At 30.3% G+C, this 23,223-nt stretch overlaps 3 protein-coding genes across 3 annotated transcripts; 2 read left to right on the top strand and 1 right to left on the bottom strand.

Moving 5' to 3' along the window:
- The first annotated feature begins 4,000 nt into the window (after nucleotides 1-4,000).
- On the top strand, nucleotides 4,001-5,271 carry LOC148228700 (uncharacterized). The gene is made up of 2 exons (XM_088199964.1): nucleotides 4,001-4,067; nucleotides 4,129-5,271. The coding sequence occupies exon 2, from the start codon at nucleotides 4,137-4,139 to the stop codon at nucleotides 4,863-4,865; it is 729 nt and encodes a 242-aa protein (XP_088056090.1). The 5' UTR covers nucleotides 4,001-4,067; nucleotides 4,129-4,136; the 3' UTR covers nucleotides 4,866-5,271.
- Nucleotides 5,272-6,971: 1,700 nt separating this feature from the next.
- Nucleotides 6,972-8,123, top strand: LOC148228699 (uncharacterized). Its single transcript, XM_088199731.1, has one exon. It carries the CDS (start codon nucleotides 7,463-7,465, stop codon nucleotides 8,054-8,056), a length of 594 nt encoding a protein of 197 aa, XP_088055857.1. The 5' UTR covers nucleotides 6,972-7,462; the 3' UTR covers nucleotides 8,057-8,123.
- A 5,375-nt stretch (nucleotides 8,124-13,498) lies between these two features.
- Nucleotides 13,499-22,392, bottom strand: Snx1 (sorting nexin 1). Its single transcript, XM_088199230.1, has 9 exons — nucleotides 22,259-22,392; nucleotides 18,440-18,589; nucleotides 18,134-18,377; nucleotides 17,888-18,064; nucleotides 16,892-17,013; nucleotides 15,165-15,488; nucleotides 14,983-15,102; nucleotides 14,762-14,914; nucleotides 13,499-14,699 (listed from the first exon to the last, which is right to left on the bottom strand). Exons 1-9 carry the CDS (start codon nucleotides 22,352-22,354, stop codon nucleotides 14,649-14,651), a joined length of 1,437 nt encoding a protein of 478 aa, XP_088055356.1. The 5' UTR covers nucleotides 22,355-22,392; the 3' UTR covers nucleotides 13,499-14,648.
- Between the last annotated feature and the right edge of the window lie 831 nt (nucleotides 22,393-23,223).

The raw sequence follows: 23,223 nt of genomic DNA, 5'->3' as shown, positions 1-23,223 counted from the left end.
CACTTATTTGAAAACGATGAAGATTGGACTGTAACAGTTAATGATGAGAGCTATAGGCGCATGATCACTGATTTTTAACACAAAATCGAAGATATTGACGTGAAAGACATGTGATTCAAACAAGACGGTGCAACTTGCTAAACATCGGGTGTAATATTGGATGTTTTGCATGAAAAATTCCCAGGTCGTATTATTTCACGTTTTGGTGACGTCAACTGGCCTCAAAAATCAAACGATTTAACGCCGTTAGATATTTTTTATAGGGTTACGTTAAAAGTCGTGTCTACACTGATAAACCCGAAACGTTGGAGCACACAAAAACCAACATCCGGCAAGTTATAGCCGAAATACCGTCTGAAATGTACGAAAAGTCATCGAAAATTACATAATAAGGATCGGCTGCTGCAAAGGTTCCAGAGGTGGCCATTTAATTGATAGATTTTTTTATAAATATAATAAATACAACATATGTTTGATACATAAAAAAAATCCGAAGACATCCCTGAATTTGTGTTTATTTAAAAAAAAGTTCAGAAACTGAATTTAGATCACCTTTAAAAAGGATAGTATTTTTACGGCCATAATAATCTATAGTTAACGCCTCGGATTATGTTATTAGGTGTTCCACGCAATATTTCCAATTGTTATGACGTGTGGTCTAACTTTCGAAACGTGAAAGATCTCTCTGTTCGCTGTTTGAGTGGTCGTTATGGTGACCTTTAAATTGTGACTAAATGTGCAGGTGGTTGAAAACTCCCACAGTATATTTTTATTTGTATGAATACAGTGATAAATAGGCGGAATTGTCAGTCAAGTATTTTTATGAAAAAAATAAATAAGAAATTAATAATCTTGACAATAAAAAAATTGTCATAATAAAATTTAATAAATCGCTTTATCTGAGCATGTGACGTCACAATAAACACTCTTCGATAAAATACATGTTTTATTAACGATATGAAAAGATACATTCATAATAGTATAAACTATACACAAAATTGTATATGTATGTGTGTAAAATATAAAATTGCTATATACACTACGAGCTGGAGTAATAATCGTATCGAATTTTCGCGGCACGCGAACCGCTCGTTGGCAACCGGCTGCCTTTGCAGCTCACCTCTCCATAGGCCGTCGGAAAACACGCAACAAACTTGGTAGCCTGTTGAAATTTCGAAAAACAAATACGCTTTGATCGGCCGACGGGACTCCAGTGCGACGATTAATTGGGGACAAAACCGTGACGATAAGGCTTTTTAGGGATTTCCTTACAAATTTTCCAATTTAACATGAAACAAAATCGAGAAAGTTTAGAGATTGGATACAGCGGGAAAGCTCCAAAGAGGCTTAATAAATTTTCAATTTTCTTTAATTTAATCTACAGCTTATGGTTAGGCGTGTTAAACAAGTGACCCAAGAGCAATTTGGTAATTTAGATTAAACTAATTGTACCATTTATAGCAATCTAATCGCAAGCTACAATTGTAATACTGGGATTTCAGGATTGCAATTCAACGACCCAGAGAAAAAACTGTAATAATTTTTAATTTTCTAGTAAAAAATAACTTTTACAAAATAGGTCAGAAATAAGAAAAGCACTTAATGTAAGATGTGAATTTATGTTTAATCTTTGCCTGTCTGTGATGTAATATATTTTCAAATTAATATCTAATAGCTTAGATCAGCGATTTCCAAACGGGGAGATGCAAAAAATTACCTATTATCCTATATTACAAATTTATTCCTAATATTTTCGATGGAACAGATAACTTTTTTATTAGTTACAAGAGAACATCCACTAAAGATATAAATACTGATGCTCATTTAAGGCTGATTTAAGGAAACAGAAGTTAATATTTTCACATAAACGTAATTAAATCAATCAATTACATAATTTCCATTATTACTAATGACTGTCTTCCACCTATTTGTCAACTTTTTAATCCCATTAGTATAAAAACTGCAAAGAACGTATCTAGTGCTGTTTTTACCTCATCTGTTGTATTACATTTTTTTCCATTTAAATAATTTTGTAGAGATAAAAACAAGTGAAGAGTCAGGAGAATAAGGTGGATGCTTTAAAACATCCCAAGTTCAGGTCGTTTTATTACGAGTGCCGAGTTTAATTTTTGCAGCTGTTCACAATATCTATCAGCATTCATTGTTTGGTTAGGTTGCAATAACTCGTAATAAATAATGCCCTTCATATCCCACCAAACACAAAGCATTATTTTTTAATGATGTTTTGCCTTTGGAGTGGTTAATGGGACTTGTCCTGACTTGGCTCAGTGTCGCTTCCTAGTTTGATTGTTATAAACAACCCATTTTTCATTCCCAGTCACTAGTCGATGCAAAAACGGTTCATACTTTTGTCTCGCACATAAAGAAACACATGTGGCAGCTCGGTCCAGTTGTGCGGGACCCAAACGTCATACTTGGAAACCATTCCAATTCGATGCAGATGCCTCACCACCGTAGATTGAATGATACCCATCTTCATTGCGATGTTCCTGGTATTTTGACGGGGATCAGCTTCAAGTATGGCATTCAGAACATCATTATCGGTGGTTGAAGGGCGCCCCACTTTTTTTTCATCAGCTGTTGATGAATCACCCAGATCTGAATTTAGCAAACCATCGTTGACTATTTCGAACATCGATAACACTTCTGCCGTACACATCACATGTGTTTTTCGTTTCCAATATTGCATTATGGTCTTTATCGAATTCAAAAAGTAAACAATGTCGAATATGGACTCTTTGCTCTGACATTTTAAAAAAATCACAAGGGCTCTGTATAACTCAACAGCTGACGATAGACTAAGAAAATGTTAGAAGATACCCTCCTTTATATAATACAAATACAACATTAAGCACAGATATTAAAACAGTTGGTTAAAAAAATATATGATAGTCAATGTAAAAATACGACGTTACTTATGCATCAACCTATGGTAAGAATAAAACAGGAAAATAGAAACCCTAAAGCAAAAAAATATTTATCCTTTTTATTTATTTAAATTAAATTAAAACCTTCATTACATAACAGAGTACGGTGTTGTACAGAATATATAATATTATATTTTAAATTTTTATCGCGAGTTATATATTTTTTATCAATATTGGCTACGGATGCCATCGCGATTAAGAGATGATCCTCATCTTATCTTCGTAGTCGCATCTGTTTTATATCACCGTTGCATTTCCCCTGTCAGCTGGCAGCACGATAATGTTATCCCTTTTTTTAATTCTAACCGTTTAAGTCGAGTATCGCGATGTCATCCTTAGCCAATATTAATAAAAGAATAAATAGTATTACTAAAATACACAAAACAATTTAATACAAGTAAGATTAAATTATTGAATTATAAAGTTCACCAAAAACATAATACATATTATAGTAAGAAAGACAAGAATTATAAAATATTAAAATCGAATGATATGAACCGGACCAGCCAAAATTTTTCCACCGAGATCGTAGGATAAATCTGACGGCGAACGGGATTGAGAATATGCCACAGTATGACACTTACCGACACTAAAGAGCAGACGGTTGACGAAAACCCATCTCGATAGAGTAAAGAGAATGAGTCTGCAATAAATCGAATGCATTTAAACAATTTGAAATCATACACATACAGAAGAAAAATTTAGTTTGTAAATTCCGTATTTATGGAAATAATAAAAAACGCGAAGAACATAGGGCCCATGTTAGGCCCTTGAGGAACCCCCGGAGGGGTGAAATATTCTTTCGACAATTGGCTGACATATTTTACAAACTGTCATAATAAAAAATGTTATTAACAATAATTACACAGCAATAAATTCGGCATATCTATAAATGATAACACATTTATTACAAGCAATAATCATATATCATATAAATAAATTTAAACATATATTTTATTCCTTAAATAAGACAATAAGATTATCAGATATATTTATATTCTTTTAATATAACCATAACACAATAAAGGGCAATAGAATCAAAAGAGATAATATCGATGTATATATAAACTGTTCCAAGAATTAAAGAATTCATTCTCTCTTGTACTGCATTATAAGAAGGTAATAAGAATTTAACTTAATTTATAAAAATACAATAATAACACTGACATATATTTTACAGAAATAATCATGAAGTTTTTGGTGGCTTTGTGCTTAGTTTCTTACGCATGTGGTCTTCCAAGACTCAGTTTCGACAATGAACCATTGTTGAGACCTAATGTTCCAACCGATTCCATGACAAGGCCGATTTATGGCCAAAACCCTGAAGCATCACATGGATCCATGACAAGGCCGATCTTTGGCGAAAGACCTGAAGGACCCAATATGCACGACATCACCAGACCTTCAGCGATCCCGCCTCCGAATCATGACGTCCATCATGAAGCAGCTCCTCTCGTGCAAGTCATCGTCAATTTCGCCCAAAAAGAATCTGAGAGTCTTCCACGACCACCACCTGAAGTCGGAACGTACCCAATGCCAGAACATCCAGTATATCCTGATATTGAAGTCGAGCATCCTGAGGTCGGGCCCTTCCCTCTTCCAGAGCATCCAGAAAATCCAGGTCATGGTACATTCCCATTGTTGCCCTTCCCCAATCCAGAGCACCCAGAAAATCCAGATCATGGTACATTCCCATTGTTGCCATTCCCCAGCCCAGAAGAGCAACCAGAGCATGGTAACTTCCCGTTGTTGCCTTTCCCCAATCCAGAAAAGCCAGAACATCCGATTCATATCATTCCAGAAGAAGTACCAGTTGGCACATTCCCACTTTTTCCAGAAGAGGACCTCACAAGACCAAGTCATGGAAATCAAGAGAGCTTACTGAAACCAGCTCACCAATATCCACTAATTTATTAAATAATGCATTGCTCCACTGATATTTTCGTATTATATTATTACAAATAAATAAAATAAAATATTATATTTCATATTTTATTTTTATATAACATCTTATAGTGTATATTGATACATATTCTAAAATCTTCTAAAGCAATTAGGCCAGTCCATAATATGCTAACAATAAGACAATTTTGCACAAAGCCTGAGTATTAAAAATAAAACAGCTAAAGTGTATTTTATTTTAGAAAGAGAAAGTAATTACGCATATCGCTTTACGAAACATTAAATCATCATTGAAGTTAATATGCCAAATTACTAATATAAAACATTTAAGATATGCAATTTGTTTTTTAAATCTTCCGTTGTAAGCTGACATGCATAAGCCCAATGCGTTACAATGGGATAAATCTTTACGAACTAAGTAAGTCAATCTGACATAATTAATACCTACAAGTAAGTATTAACCACTAGACTTAAATAATCAATAGATGACAGCTGGGGCCATTCTTTTAATAATAGCGTTTTTATAAATAAAAATGAGTGCCGCTGCTAGGAATTGAACCTGGAACCTCAGAGTTACTAATCTGAGACGTTACAGACTGCACTATCCCGTTCAAGAGAAAGCAATTAAGCATTTATTAAAGAGATTTGTATGTCATAAAAAGAAAATAACATAAGTGCACCAGAAAATTGCCTTAAATAAATACATTTTTTTCTATGATACCGTAAGAAGTGCCAGTTGGTTAAAAGTCTGACCAATCTCGATGATTTGGAACCGAAACAGATAAGATTATCTAAGTACGATGATTCAAAAATAGCTAATGTTTTTATTCTGTAGAATACTATTCTAGGGGCATTTTAAAGATCATTGGTTGATGCCAGAATTCCGTTTAGATACCCAGTCGTTTTTATTACGCCAACAAGAAAAAAATACACAATCAACCCGATTAATCAAATGAACTTTTAACAAGTCTAATAATTTGTTGGTCCTGACGAAGTATTTTTCAGAATAAATATAGTTCGTAAGAAACTTTTAAACGGTAAATAGTAAAAATAAAAAAAAGGAAACTAGAATTTGATTACCTAAGTTTAAAAAGGACAATTTAGTGTAACTAATATTAGGATGAAGGTATATTAGCTGTGACGCTTCATATGTAAATAATAAACCCACAATATTATAACTATAAAGAATACATTTTTAAATATATACATACAGTGTAGCAGATGTCAATAGTAACACATAATATGTAAAATACAAAAAACTAAAATACTTTATGAGATATTAAATAATTTAACTTTTCACAAAACTAAAATAGATTATAATCGAGATAACAACCAGTGGAATTGAAAAGTCATAATTAAGCAATGATTAATTATGTGACAAAACGGTCTGAAAAAGAAAGAAAAGTTATATTTAACTTATATTATAAGTTATATCAAAAAATAAAAGTTATATAAACTTATAAGAATGATTTTTAGATTTTGGTCTATATTTTTAAATATGTAGTAAAAAATAATAATTCTAATAATTATATGTGTCACAATAACTACTAATTAATAAATGAAATATTATTATAAATATACTTACTACAAGCATATTAAAATTTATTCTAATAAGAAAACAATTAAAAATATAAAAACCTTTTACAAAATATAATGATAAAATTAATTATGTTAAATATTAAGCTTAGGACAATTTATAACTACTTACTTTAATATAATACATATATCTATATTATGAAATATGTATCTCGTTAAGAGACAAATACAATATAAAAATATGCTATATAATTATTAAAAAAATAAGCAGAAAAATAGTTGAAAAAAAAAAGGAATAATAATAATTCACAATACCAATACACACAGAGTGAATATAATTTATAAGTTATTTAAGAAACATAAGTTTAAAGGCAATTCGAGAAGCAAATACTAGATTAAATGTACAAAAAATCTTTCTAGTACAAGTTTTTCATTCAATCGTTTATGGAAACAATTCACAGTCAACATATGCTATGATAAAAGTATGTAGCATTTAATCCAATTACCTCAATAGGAATCAAATTGGTATGACATACTTTATATAAAAAAATTATAATCATGTGTATTTACTTTTGATTTATATATATAATATGACTCCATATAAGTTTCATTAAATTATTTACTTTTTTAAATAACGTTAAACTAGTATTTTTTGCTTTAATAAAATTTACTAGCGCCCAATTGCCATATTTGTCCCGCAATATATGTCATAATATAATATACAACTGTCGTAAATCATTACAAGTTGAATATAAAGACTACTATATTTAGTATATGCAATAAAATAAATTTACTACCCAATAAACGTTATCTAATACCAACTATATACTTTATTCAATAAAAATAAAGTTTACGTTTTGATCAATTAACAATGCGAGTAATTAAGTCATAATTTTGGATACATTCCACGATAAGTGATAATCTGAAGCATCAAACTTATTTCAAACGGTATAAATACTGAACATTTTTCGATTGAAGACATTCTATTCTGTGGAGAGTCACTGAAAGGTAAGCTTTAATAATACAAATAGAACTTAAATGCATATAATTTAAATGTATATTTTGTAGGAATAAAAATGAAGTTCTTCATCTTTGTCTGTCTGATCGCGCTTGCCTCAGGTTTCCCTACACCTTTGGTTCAAGTCATTATTAATGTTGAGCAAAAGGAAGTTGCTCCAAATGCCCCAATTCCGCATCCCGAAATAGAGGCTGGACCATTCCCACTTCCAGAACACCCAGTATTCCCAGAGCATTTGCCAGAGCCAGAACATCCAATTCATATCTTCCCAGAAGAAATACCAAGCGGAACTTTCCCGGCGCTGCCAGAACCAGAACATCCAATTCATATCTTCCCAGAAGAAATACCAAGCGGAACTTTCCCGGCGCTGCCACAACCAGAACATCCAATTCACATCTTGCCAGAAGAAATACCAAGCGGAACATTCCCGGCGCTGCCACAACCAGAACATCCAATTCACATCTTGCCAGAAGAAATACCAAGTGGAACATTCCCGGCGCTGCCACAGCCAGAACATCCAATTCACATCTTGCCAGAAGAAGTGCCGATTGGAACATTCCCAGTTTTCCCGGAAGGAGGCCTCACAAAACCAAGTCATGGAAATCAGGAGAGCTTGCTGAAGCCAGCTCACCATTACCCACTGATTTATTAAATTACATTCGATTTATTCATTGAGATTATATTATTATGGAAGTAAATAAAATTTGAGCTTATATACCGCTATGTATTTGTATTAGATTTCAATCCAATATGCAAATATAAAACAATCATAAATTTAAAAAATAAAATCCTAATTTATAAAAAAGACGTTACATTAAGCCTTAATAATCAAGAATACACAAACCAGAGTTAATGGCTAAAGTATATAATTTGACTATATCAGATTTCTAACAGTATTATGTGGCTTTCAAAGAAAATAATAAAACATATAAGATAAGTAAATATCAAAAACATACTTGAAAATAAAATACACTGATGAAAAGGCTACTTGCAATTAAAAGCATTCGAATAACAAAGACACCCGAATAAAAACTTCGCCATACTTAAAACAGACCCCTGACGGGAGTAATTGTACATTCTAATATGTATAATGGATACCACAACACCTACGACGTCAATTGACAATATAAGGAACCCGCTAAAAGTTAACGTCATATATGACATTTACTTTTGATGAAATCCATCATCAATAAACGACTATACTTTACAAATTGCATTAAAAACAGGACAAGTGGATGTAATAACAAGAAAATGTTGTATAGCTTCCGGAAAATTCTGCAGCGCCAGGTAAATCAACCATGCACAGGTCAGATAACAAAAAAAAACACCGTATGTGTCTTATAATATAATAATATAAAATATTTTTTTAAATATGTCATTTCAGTGAAAATATAATTATATAGAAAGTTATAGTAAATAGTAATATATAAATTTACACAATTATCATACGATGTATAAATGTTACAGTGAATGTGTATTTATCAGTAAAGTTAGATATTTCACTAGTGAAGTCCAAATACATTTCAACCAGTAGATATATATTTCTACTAGCGAAAATATAATTCAACTGTTAGGTGCTAGTGAAATTATATACTGCTCTAAAATGTCTATGAAACTTAATTTGATAGTTGCGAAACGCCCATTGCTGTTCAAACCCAAACCAAACCTACACAAATTAGCTAAACTCAACTTGAATTAATGAATGTTCTCATACTAATTATAGTTTTAGAACTATCATTAGGTCAAGTCTAAAATACAAACTCTTATGGGGAAATAAACGGAAGAAGAAGTACAGAAAGATGTCGCATTTCGATATTAAAATGTTTTAAAAATATGATAGTTATCCTTACTGATATTACTACGAACTTCTGATATGAGAGTATTGGTCAAAGTATATTTAAATAAAATTTTGCTCAATAGGACGGCACAAAAACAAAAAAAAAGTCAAAGGCGATAAAATCGTGACGGCAACGGCACGATTTTATTTCCTAGAAAATACATTAGCACGTTAACATATATTATATTAACAATCTTAGCCTTTAACTCGCGAGAAAGTGCGAACGAGAGACCTCGGTTCAGTAGTTGGGAGTAGCAATCGCGGGGAACTCGGGGATGTAAAACCTATCCTCACATCTTTCTTAAACTCTAGGATTTATGGATGCATATATTATTTTAATTTCAATGGGTAAAGACTGCTATGTGAACAACAGTAGTTAAAACAAATATAATATCATTTATTATCTTAATTTCTTATATTTATATTAATTTTTCCTATTAAAGTTTTAAAAGTAACAACTATTGCACTGTTTCTGGTAGTTAGACATCTATGAACAAAAATAATAATAATTAGCAAATAATTTTAGCCAAGTTTAAAACCATTCATATAATATTTATTGTCTCTTTTGAGATATAATACATTACACATGGATCTAAATGCTTATTATACTCGTATTATTAGTAGTATTATACATTCAAGATATATTTTCAATTTTGAAGTCAAAAATGTTGTATTCTATTTTATTTTATTATAAATCTTACTGTAAAATGTCATTAAATCACAAAGACAGTATCATTGTGTCGGTTCGTATAAAAAGTTTTAGAAAAAATATATTAGAATATTTACTAGAAACCAACATAAAAGAAATTTGATTTAATAAAACAATAATAATATTGTAACAAACAATGTACCATTTTCGGAAGGGCTCGGCATGCTTAAAGAACCTATTCCTATTTAACTTTGTTGAAATATTTATTTTTATTTTTTATTACTACTGTTTCAGCTATATAAATATATTTTATATTTTTTAATTTATACTTAAAAATTAGAAAATATTTATAAAACTTGTAACATGTACTTTATTTTAAAATGTGTATTTATCTGTATTCTTATTTTTGTAATAAATATTTATATACAAAATAAGTAGTCATTCTACAAGGAAATATTATGTCATCGAAAGCATTTTTTATTACATGTTTAAAACACATACATTTTACTACTCAAATTATTATTCAAGCTCCTTAATTTTTTATTTTGCATTCAAGAAAGTGTAATGTTTTATTCTCTAAATAGATTGATTGATAAAGGTTTATAATACAAGAAACATTCAATTTTGCTCACATTAAATATATTTGGTTATTAGTACATTTTTGTCTATAAGTTGCTTTAATATATTAGGGAAAGTTACAAAATATATTATATCAAAATTATACTTTTTTACTTTTTATGTTACTATTTTTGTAGGCCTTCTGTTATGTGAGAGATTAATAAATATAAATAGCTTTATAAAAAAAGAGATAAATTTGTGTTACACTAACTAAATTATTATTATTAACAACAGAAAACAATAATTGATTTATAAAAAAACGATTATGCATAGACCTAAACATGGAATGAAAATAATAATATTGATAATTCAAATTCCATATTTTATTATGGAATTTATACTATATAATAAATCATAAATCATTTGGGATTATGTAATGATTACCAAATATAAATTTGGAATATAATAAAGATAGACAGATAATAAAAAATAGTATTTATTCGAGAGATCTCCCAATAAAAGACATTCCATTATGTGAAGAGCTAATGAAAGGTAAAAATATATTTTTAACATGTGTATATTACTCATATTTGTCGGTCTAATTGGGCTTGCCTTAGGTTTTCTTTTATCTCTAGTTCAAGTCATTGTCAACGTTGATCATAAGGAAGCTGTTTCAAATGCACCAGTTTGGCAGCCGCCTGAAATAGAGATTAAGTATCCAAATGTTGAACCCTTTCCACTTCCAGAGCACCCTGAATACCCAGAACATGGCACATTTCCATCGCTCCCTTTCCCCGAACTGAAGCAACTGGATCACATAACTTTTCTATTGCTGCCTTACCCTAAAGTACCAATCGATACATTCCCATGCTTAACAGATGAAGGCCTCTTACGAACTAGTTATATAAATAAATGCTTTTTATTAAAGCCAGCTTATTAATTTCCAATGATATATATAATAAATTATATTACAAAACCATTTATTGGGTCTCCACAGAACAATAATTTAATAATTAAAATAACTCTAGGTTTGTGATTGAACCATGGCACACAAAACCACTTCTCGAAACTACTTTCTAATAAAAACGAAAAGGATGACCGAGACACTCCTTCCTTCCGCTAGATAACAAACAACGGATTCGAGCTATAGTCGGGCAGTGAGTTTTCAGGACTGCCTACAACAAACAGGGCCTTCACCATCAGGTCCATTGCGATTAAAGAAAAGGCACCTCCTAAATGATAGCTGTAATCCTTTTTGGCATACTGTCAACTAATTACTAGCAGACAGACAGAGGCAATTTTCTCGCAGCTCAATTGTATTATGCAACCTTTCCTTTTAATTTTGACTATAAATGCTCTATAGAATTTAAGTTTGGTGACCGTGCAGGCAATTCAAAATGCGTCAAACTCTATGACGCAAATCAACCCCTGCTTTTTAGCGAAGTATGGGACAGATCGTTATCTTGCTAAATTCATGTTTTCCTGTAGGAATCCATTAAAATGGATTTCAACATTGAAATATAAATATCCATATTCACACTACCCCCGCAAGTGTATAAGCTTCCTACCCCTGTTGTCGTGCAACTTATGATCATACCGCTTCCGCCACTATATTTGACTTTGGGTACTACTCAATCAGCTAAATATTTTTCTCCCACTCTTCGACGCACGTATACTACACCAGGGATCCCAAAAACCCAAAAAAGTATGATTATTTAAAAAAATTATTGCTTTAGAAATTTTAGAATAAAATAAGTTTTTAATATTTTTTTATATTAAACAATATTAATTTAAAATTACCTCAAAGTTGTATTCATCGGATCAAATGACTCGCCCACTCTTCAGATGTCCAATCTCTGTGTTTTCGGGCCCACTTTAATCTTCGAGTTTTATTTATTTCTGAAAGCCACGGTTTGTGTCAGACTTCACAACCTGTGAATCCCACATCGTTGAGCCTTCTCACCGTCCGCGAGTAAATGGAAACTTCAGCAGCCAGTTTTGAAGTTTTTTTTTTTTTTTTCGACAATTTTTAAGCGACTCACGAATCAATATTTGATATTCCTGGGTTTTTGACTTTGATTTGTAAGAACCACATTCATTGAACCGTTTCAAAGAATTTTGGACAGCGTGTCGTGAACAATTAATGTGTATACTAATTTCCGACATATTCAGTTAATAATAAGCAGCTTTTAAAATTTACTTAATTCGCGGGGATTTTTAAAATTGTAATATAATATTCATAATAAATTCTTAAATAAGAAAAAATTTAACGACAAATAGTCCAAAATCATGCAACTGAACATAACGTTCACTTAAGCGAGACTGAATAATTAGACCTGCATCGTCAGAAACGCCGACATCCGCAAGGATACCGACGTCTGCCTGATCATGGAATTCGTCAAAGAGCTCTCAGTCAGATTTCACCGAACACTACCCTCCGTACCGAACGAGACCATCGCAAACCTATGCAGCGTTGAAGATCCCTTCGGAAACCCGCATCCTAGGGATATACTTGAATACGAGCCGCCGTGAACGATCGTAGAAACACCCGACACGACCTTATTATTTAATACATAATAATATAATACAGACTAAGCAGCAACTCACTTATTTATTAATTTTTTTTGATTTCAGACAGCAAGAAAAAAAAACAACCAGTCCGATTGAGAGCGAAGCGCACAATAAGCGCCGCCTCTCAAGAATATAGATACCAGATAGACCTGCAAACCCTTTTTAAAACTCAAGTAAACAATTAAAAACGACAAATTCCTTTATATAACTCTCAGAATTACTGTTAAAACTACCTGCTATAATATTTCAGACTATGCATTTGAAAAAAAGAGTTACACACCATTTTAAGGGGTGCCCCATTATTATGGCCAAGGCTGTATATATACGTGAACCAAATAATGTGTTGTTCTGAAAATAAAAGGCTGAATTACATCTCTTTTAGCCAACCTCACAACCCGAAAGATAAAAATTACTTTAGAATTATTATTTTAGGATAATACAATTATTTGGGAGCTTGGACTAGTAATTAAACGCTAAAAGAGAAAAAATAGTATATGTATATATTTACACGTTAAAATAAAGCATAGGAAATACATTATTTATTTCACATATGAGGAATTTGGAAAAGGTAATAGATTACATATAAACAATATATATTATTAGCAAAAAAGGAACATAATATAGTATAAGGTGCAACATTCTGCTATTAACATCTTTAACTCTTCTATTGAGTTTTACAGGGTTGCTACACATCGAACATTTAATTAGATATTTAATATCAATTATGAAACAATGCTAAATTGTATTTATTAAAAATATGATAGAACCTTTTGTAAGCTACAAACGTTAACTTTAAATTAATTGTAAAGTACCATAAATGCACATTGTAACAATACAATAAAAATAACAGTTAAATTATACGCACCAACATTAATTTAAATATAAATAAAACTCTTTTTTGCATTATCAAATCAAGTCTTGGTGAAATCAGTCAGTAATCGCTAAACGCTTAATTAAAGGCTTAAATATTCTACATACATTTTTCCTGTATTAATGAACGCACTTGCAAACATGTATTTCTCCAAATATACGTATTTAGTTAAATTTTAATGAAAAAATAACTTTAAATTTGATATAATATGCACTTTTTCACAAATTAGTTCTAAGGCATTTTTCTGTTGTTGTTACTCTAACCATAACGTGAGTTTTATATTAATCTCCAATTAGAGCAATAAACACTTTCTTAAGACTATAAATAAAAAAATATATATTCTTTATACTTTTGTATGATTATCAAATAATATTGGAAATTTGAGCACCATAATTAATAACCGAAAATGATGACAAGAAAATGGTATATAATCATGTGCTCTATAGATGAATTAAACTAAATAAAGTTTCTTGTGAGACTTTCAATTCTCATGCTCATCGATCAACTAGTGAATTTTATATTATATCAATAATATTATATAGGTTTCTTTTTAAAGAAAATATTTTTTAAATGTGAGAATATAAATATTTTTGCAATATACAAAACATTAAATTTTAATATAATGTACCATCACATTTTTGTTAAATGGACTTTTTATAATATATAATATTTTTGTGTATATAATAATCTGAAATATTGTTTCATTGTTACCATTTACTACTACACATTTCCCCATAAGATGAGGATTTGTTTGAACCTCAGGCGATTGCTTTAGCTTCTGGAATGAACGCCTCCCAATATTTAATAAGCTGCAAATACAACAAAATATATTAAATACATACAAATTAATAATTAAATGATTTAATCTTACTTGAGCTTGATGTGCCATATGATCTTCTAAGTATCGTATAATAGTAGCTTTGAATTCTTTCACTCGAGCGACTTCGAAAAGTTCCATTTCTTTCTTGATCATAGTTGAGATATTATTAAATTCTAGCTGACCCCTCTCCACTTTAGCTTCCCACTGAAACATAAAAATTTAATACATAAAAAAATTCTTAAAATAATCTTAGCCATCATAATCAAATCAACCTCGATTATTTCAGCGTCAGCTTGTTCCATACGATCAACGCGTCCGACGAGCCCAGCTTTTGCTTTGTTTTCTCGCCTTTTAGTTAATTGTAATTGAGCATGCTGCCAATGTTGGAAAACCTATAACATCATTGTATATTAAATATTTAAAAGGTCGACTATGAAGATATAAACTAAATTACCTTAACACGTTCATGGAAAACTTCCTTGATGGCTCCTAGAAGACCAATGTAATCCTTCAACAATTCGCACAATACATAGAAGTCCGTATTAGACTGTTCGTTATGAAGACTTTCGACTTTTTCTTGCACTTCAGCAAGATGTGAAAGAGCACGTGCCAGTGCTGGATGTTCTTCTGCGCCAGATAGAGATGCAGCAGAACGAGCAGCATATCCTACCAGTGAACCTAGCTCACGTCGACCACCGGCCAATGCTTCCGCGGCACCATGCAAATGTCTCAAAGCTGAATCGAGAGCTTCAACCATGCTGCACCGTTCTTCAAACCACTGTTAAAATTAAATGTTATAATATAAATAAAATAAAAATATTTTCATTTCTATAAATTAAAACAATATCACATGCTCAAGTATATGTAATAGGGTTAAATACAATTGAAGGTACTTGATGGAAAAAATTATTCCACATCAATCAGAAAAGAATCCCAGTATTACTGAATACATAAGGTTGATAAAGATGAAATGACGACAAATAATAGTGTGGTAATGATGCAGATCTGAACATTCTGATATTTGAAAGTCACACATTCGAATTCGGGTCCATTTGAGGTGATTTAAAGTCATACATCACTTAATTTATGGGAGGGTTGTGCCACAGTTGGTAGGGAGCACCCTGAGTGTAAAAATGATGCAAGCGAGATAAAATAAGGAAGAAATTATAATTTTTTACTAATTTGCTTTGATAGGAAGACGGAGCTTTTTCATCAAAAACTTGGCGTTTTTTTCCTAAAGGTACAATTTTTTTTATTGCTAATGCATTCTTTGATAAAGACAAAATTAGTGCACTTTTTTAAGAATGACGAATATTAGAAATCGTATTAATTTAGTAGTATCTATATTAAGATTGAATATTAAATAAAAAATCACCTTTTAGAAATAAAAGAGAGGTTGCATATTACTTTTATCACAAGTTAAATATTTGTTTTCTTCAATAGTTACTTATTCTTAAAGATATTTATTAAATAAAAATATAATACAAATAAGACGAGACAAATATGTGTATAACAGTTACACATACTAAATAACTAAAAAAGCAATGTTACATTAAATAAACAAATAATTTAGATATTTTTACATTTTAAAAATATTAGTACATCGGGGTGCTGAGTAATTATTAAAATTGAAAATATTGCACTACATCATGTTAATCAACTAAATTATATCAGTCACGTGTAGACAAGAGCGAGCGAGCGTGTCTTAAATTAAAAATGATTTAAAAATACGTTCTTACAGTTGCCTCTTTATGAGCAAGTAGCACTAGAATATGAGTGCAAAAACCTCTAAAATAACAATGGCCAATTAAAAAAAAAGTAAAGCAAAATCCCCAACCAAAATCAAAATTTTCATAATAAAAAATAATAGTACCAGTCACTCATGCACAATGGATCTTTTACCAAGACAAATTTAAACTTGAAGCATCTACATTTTCGATGGCATGGTAATTCTTACCTTGCCGTCCTTCTGTTCTTGTTGGAAAAACGAAAGGCGCTTTTACAGAAAACAAAAATAAGATTGAGTTACAACATTAGGTCATGAGTAAATTATTTATAATAGATCTTCCACCAAGTACCGAATATGCTTCAATTTATTTTATGACTCAAACGAGGAAAATCTAATATGTCTTCAATTAAATTTTGTGATATTTTATACATAAACATAATAATAATACGTACGGAATCAGTTTCGTCCATTTTGTAAGTGATTTTATTAACGGTTTCGCCTACTTTGTTGATTAGTCTCTTCACTCCGGCACCGCTTAATGCAGAAGTATTGGTTGATTTAGGTAATTCGATTTCTGAAAGAATTTAGATATATAAATACAATAAGATTACGAATGATGGATGTAGAATATAAATGAGGATCGCCTAAGTACACAGAGAAGATATGGATATGGAGGTATAAAATCAACTACACATAAACAAAGGATTGACAAGAATCGATCATCTTTGAAATGTGATGCAAAGAATTCTCTGAATACCTAAAACAGTAAAGATAACTAATCTGGCAATCATTAAATTTCAGTTCAAAGATAAACAGTTAAAAATAAGCGGAATGATAATTTAATCATATCAATAAAATATCATTCAAAAAATAAAATAAAAAATATGAACAGGATCTAGAGTTCATCCAAAAATCAGAGGTTTGTGTTCTAATGGATAAGAGTTTAAGGTAAAGAAATAGGAAAAGTGATAAATTAAATATCTATCACATTTTTGGCTTCCTATAATAGATGCATTTGAAGTCTGATCAAGAACAAACAGCCTTTAGTTATTTATATTATAAATACATATAATATAAAATCAGTTGGAATATTGGAAGAACAAGATGAAGAAGCAAATGCAATAATGTGGCAACTATACTTCTAACAAAGATGAAGAATAAGGCAAATTATTATAATTTAATATTATAAACAACCAGATCTGTGTGAAGCACATGAAGTTAATTGTAAATAGAATAGTATTTATAATATATTTAATGTTTTGAGCTTGGCTAATTAATAAGTAAAAATAATATTACTTTATATTGTCTGATAAACACAATATTTTCAGCCCTTCATAAATATGTAGCATTAAATTAATATTTTTTAAATGTTATTATGTATCAGAAACAACTTATATTTTATATAGGTACGATACTAGTTAGATAATAAAAAAAATCATCATAATTACCAGCTTCTATGAATCGTCTAAAATCAGGATCTATGCATAATACAGGATGTTGAGCAGTACGATTGAGGTACCGTTCTAGTGAGGCACGTCGTCTTTCTACAAAGTCAGAGCTACCGGCACCGCCAGGAGTACTTGCTCCAGGATCCGACTGATTCGACATTTTAATCTTGGTCATTCCTTTAAAAAAAATACGACAAAGATTAGCATATAAATATTATATTATATAATGTATTATATCCATGTTACCTATAACACTTTTTTCAGGCGCCGGCGGTATGATTCTTCCGTTTTTCAAGTATTTCTCAGTGAGCTTGTCATGCAGACCTAGAAAATCGCTAAATCTCCTCATCACGGTGAAGTTTTGCTTCGGAAAGATGGCCATGTTTGTCTTGGTCAGGATCTTGTATGCCACGTAAGAACTCATGCCTTCGCCTAGTTTTTGCGGCTCGGTGACGGAAATTAAAATGTTGTTTCCCCTTTCAGTCGTGACCTGAAAACATGCATTCGTCAGTGAACGGATTTAATTAAAGTAAATTATAATTGCGCAATTACCTCCTCCATTATGGTACTGTTTATTATGCTTGAATTTTTAATGGGGACGTTGACTAGATCGTCAGATCTAATCTCGGGCGATATGGACATGGATGTGAATCCTTCAATGTGATTGTAGCCATTTGTGTCCTCCAACGGTTGGTTGACATCCTATAAATAAAATCATCATTTATTAACTATTTATAAGAAATCATATTATTTTTATGTACAACATATAATTTTTTATACATATAAAGTTTTTGTAGTGATAAGTATCAGAATAATTTATACTTAAAGCGACTTTAAATTAATTAACTAAAACTCTTTATTTTCAATATATTTGCATTCCTCATTAAACTACGGTACTAATCATATACATCTACAAGCTGTTATCTTTATTTTTAACATATCAAATTTTATTCATGTAAATGTACAATATAAGTTAAAAATAGTTATGACATTAGTTTATAGTGTAAAAGTTGACGGAAATACTTTGTGTAAACAAATGTTTTATCTTTATTATTAATATTGCTGACGTAAAAATTAAAAACTTAAAAATGTACAGATAAATTATTTTGTTGAAAATTGTATAATTGGGAAACTGATATGAATTAAAACCAGGATTTAAATTTGCAATAACAAATATCCTTTTTAAAAAAATAACTGTTAACCCATTCTTCTGTAGAATAGTCTGTGTAAAAATATTTATTATAGCAAAACATTTTTTACTTCAAATTTTAAATATTCGGTAGTTTAACCCATTCATTATATTGGCATTTTGCAAGTTTATACTTTTTCTATTATGTGGAATTTGTTATATTGTGATTCCCACCTTGTGAGTTTTGAGCAAATATATTTTATTCTGTAGTTTTTGAAACATGGCCAATCGTAAGAATGAATACAGTGACGCTAAAATATTGAGTTCTACTTTTATATATGACTGTATTTGTTGGAGATAATACGTGTAATGAAGAACATTTGTTCAATTATAGTGTTGTTACCTTCGGTGAATTTTCAATAGGTATGCTGGAAATAATCGTTTTTAGGCATTATTTTAATTTTTGAAACTTTAATAATAATAGACACGGGGATATTTTTTTCTATTTCAACTTTAATATTGCAGACTTATCCTATTTTTATCAAGTAATGATACAGCAATAAAAAATAATTATAACCGAGAAACATAGAGAAGAAAAATATAAAAAATAAAAATTTTCAATTTAAAACAAGTATTTTATATTTTTATAAACATTCACATTCATAAATATAAATAAATAATAAGATACTTGAAATTTTTTTATCCATTCAAATAAAAGTGAGTAATAAACAAACATAAAAACAATGGATGAGTGACGGCACATGTTAGAATAAATAAAACGCCATTGTAGATTCATTTCATTTTTACAATAATTTTATAACCCAACATAAAAACTCATTTTACATTTAAAATGTTTAAATTTTTATAATAAATAGATTTTTTAAAAAACGATATATATGTAGGTTGTGTATTTTGGACGATTTTATTAAAGCTAATATACTGGCTCTAAATTTTTATATCAACTATTTATAGCTAAATATTAATAAACATAATGAGTAGCCAATACAAATACCAATCAAAATAATAAAACGTTATTTTTATTACCTACAGATTTTTTTTAGAAAGGGTGATATTGTTTCCAATTATTACTTTGACCCTCAAGGTTCAATATAATCATCATATTAATATGTTTTAAATTTATCTTCATACATACACACATTCACACTATAATCAGTAGTGTGCTAATAAAGTTTTATTATCCGGCTCGCTAGCACACCTCCCCCTCTATTTTTTTTGATAACATTTTAATTATTATAAATAAAAAATAAAAATCAAATCAATTACAAATAAATGTATTTATATTCCGTATATTAATTCCAGAAAACATTTTGATTTTCATTTAATACTTTCACCGTGGCAGGTGTCACACGTTTATCATTAGCTGAATGATGTTGACTCCGGAGCCACGATTGAACATTTGGTCTAGGTCCGATGAAGACAGCCGCAAACCTATCAAATTAACGGTCATACGGTCCGATATGTGTCTAATACTTAGTTACCCTTTTTTTGAGCAAATAATACTCATGAGCGAAAATCTTCATTCCGCATCGGCAGAGAATATTGCAATTGAATTGATATTGTTTTTAGCTTTTCTGACTGTTTCAAGAAGTTATTTTTTTATTTCTTATGATATTATCAAGATAATCACTGAAATAATTTAAATTTATATTGAAATTTATTATTTATCTTAACCCCAATATTTTATTATAACAATATTATGACTTACATACTCTAAAGTTGGGAAACCCTGCTCTAAAGCATATTATTTACTTTTAAAAGCGTCATATTAGAGTTGATTCCAATAATCAAGGAACTTGCTATCATATTGAGAGTGGTACAGTATTTTTATTTAACTCAATTTCAGCTGTGGCAACTATGACGCTTTCATCAATTATCATCAATTTTAACGAACATAGAACTAATGAATGAATGTAGACAGCAAAATGAGTTTGTCGCTTCACTGTTACTGTTAAAATATTTATATTATTATTGTAAAAATAATGTAGTTTATTGAAACAATTTTGACAGGCAAACTAACACAGTAGGTAATCAGATATTATAACATAATTGATAGTCAGATACTATGATGTAATTGATAATATTATGACACTGAAAGAACTAGATGACATTGTGACACTGAAGGAACTGCAGAAATCTCTCGATATGATGTTTTAGAAAAACAATATTGGAGAAAATAAGGTGGTTCGCGAGAGATGCTATTAGAAGAAGAAGGAAGAAGACGTAAACTCTCCCATTATATATTTTAGGTTTAAGTAGTCGGCACTCGTTTCTGTAATGTTAATTTATGCCTGCTAATGAGTGCAAACATATTCAGCCAGTCGCCACAACAAATAATGTGTACACAAATCTGTACGTTTCGCTGAACATAATAAAAAAAATACAACATCTTGTCATATTTATTTTCGTTTTTGAATATTCTAAGCATTTAATTTTTTACATATTGTTTCTATGAACTCAAATTATTTTAGCAACCAGCTTTATCGACTCTTTAACGTAAATACGAAATTTTGACAGATAAAATAATCATGACAAACCTAAATTTTTTAAGATTATATTGAACAATTCAATTCTTTAAATTGGCTAAAATCCAATTTTTGATTAAGACAGTTGTGATTATGCTTAAGACGAAACAAGAAAGAATTAAGAAAAATGTTTTCATATTCTTGTACGTTACGTCATGAAAATAACTGAAATATTTAAATCAACCATTGACAAAACATGCCTAAGTTAAATAAACTAATTTTGCTAGACTCATGTTGAACATTATACATCTACATTTATATATTCAATTTTCATACAAATTTCATTGTGGATTGTTAAAACGTTGTAATTTTGACCTACAATCATATTTAATTCATAATTAATCAAGATTGAAACAAAACAAATAATGATTAATAAGAATCATATTTAAATGAGCGAACATAAACATATGACCCAAAGTTGATTACTATCTAACGAAATGTTCCATTAGCATTTTCAATATCCAATTACATCCATACATTTGAACCGGACACTGATAAGATTATGCATACGAGTCATACGTACCAGAAAGAACGTCGTGTCACCTGATGCTGGTTTTGAACAATGGAAATGCGTCAGAATTAGCTTCTGAATTGATTTAATGGATCGTCGAAACGAGGGGGGTTGAGACGGGAACAAAGAATGTTCAAGAACCGAAACGGTGAGATGGATAACCTGAAAATGGATCGCGTATGCGTTACCTGGAGCGCCGATTGGAAGAGGTCATCGCTTCCGTCGTCGCACTCGGTCTGGTCAATCGGAACGGACTCAAACAGCGGCTCAACCGGCGACGACATCTTGACAGTCGTACACGACAACCACTGCGACAGTCAGTGTTGCCTATACGCAAAAATTTTAACGCCGTTATCATAATGATTGCGTGATTTTTTTCAAAAATCTAATAATAATTTAAGAAGCATATACGATACAACTCGTATGCCTGTCTTAGTATTATGCTACAAATATTTAAGCAAATCTAATTTAATGTAATTTTTATGTGAATTATCAATTTTATTCATCTTCAAGGACGTAGTTATAATCATTAGCTACAATAACTATCTACAAATCATAAAAAAATATTTTTATTTGGCAAAATACATTTATAATAATTAAGACCATAATTTAAAATGTAATTCATGATAAAATCTCATTAAATATTTATTTGCACCCCCTTTTCTTTCTGCATAGGCAAATATAATATAAGATTTCACGTTAGGCCTATGGAAGCTTAATGTTTGCTTTTCATAAAAATGGTATTTTGTTTTGTATATTGGTTGTTTTATCACGTATTGTGTATATTAATTAAAAATATGACTTTCTTTTATAAAGAGAATAAGATAACGCACCTCTTTATTTCTTTACTAGTGTTTCTAATTATTTGAATATGTGTTAAGTTAACTTTTTCTTTTCGTGGAGAATTTCGCATTATTTATGTTTGCCTGCAACCTTGATTATCTTGAAAAAGTCTTTAATAATTTATTAAGAACTAGTGAAAGTAAACATATAATTTAAAATCTATGTATTTCCACAATGACCACCCAATGATTCAAAATAAACACCATCGAGTGGTAACGCAGCTCTACCACTATTGAATACCAACTTTTGAGTACGAGGCACTGCTAATTTGTCTCGCTCATCAACCATAACAATTTTGTTACCTATGTAC

The sequence above is a fragment of the Plectrocnemia conspersa genome, unplaced genomic scaffold, assembly GCF_051122295.1.
Source record: "Plectrocnemia conspersa isolate PC_06_02 unplaced genomic scaffold, ASM5112229v1 ptg000012l, whole genome shotgun sequence".
Classification (NCBI taxonomy): Eukaryota; Metazoa; Arthropoda; class Insecta; order Trichoptera; family Polycentropodidae; genus Plectrocnemia; species Plectrocnemia conspersa.
This window is presented reverse-complemented; position numbering and strand designations above follow the sequence as displayed.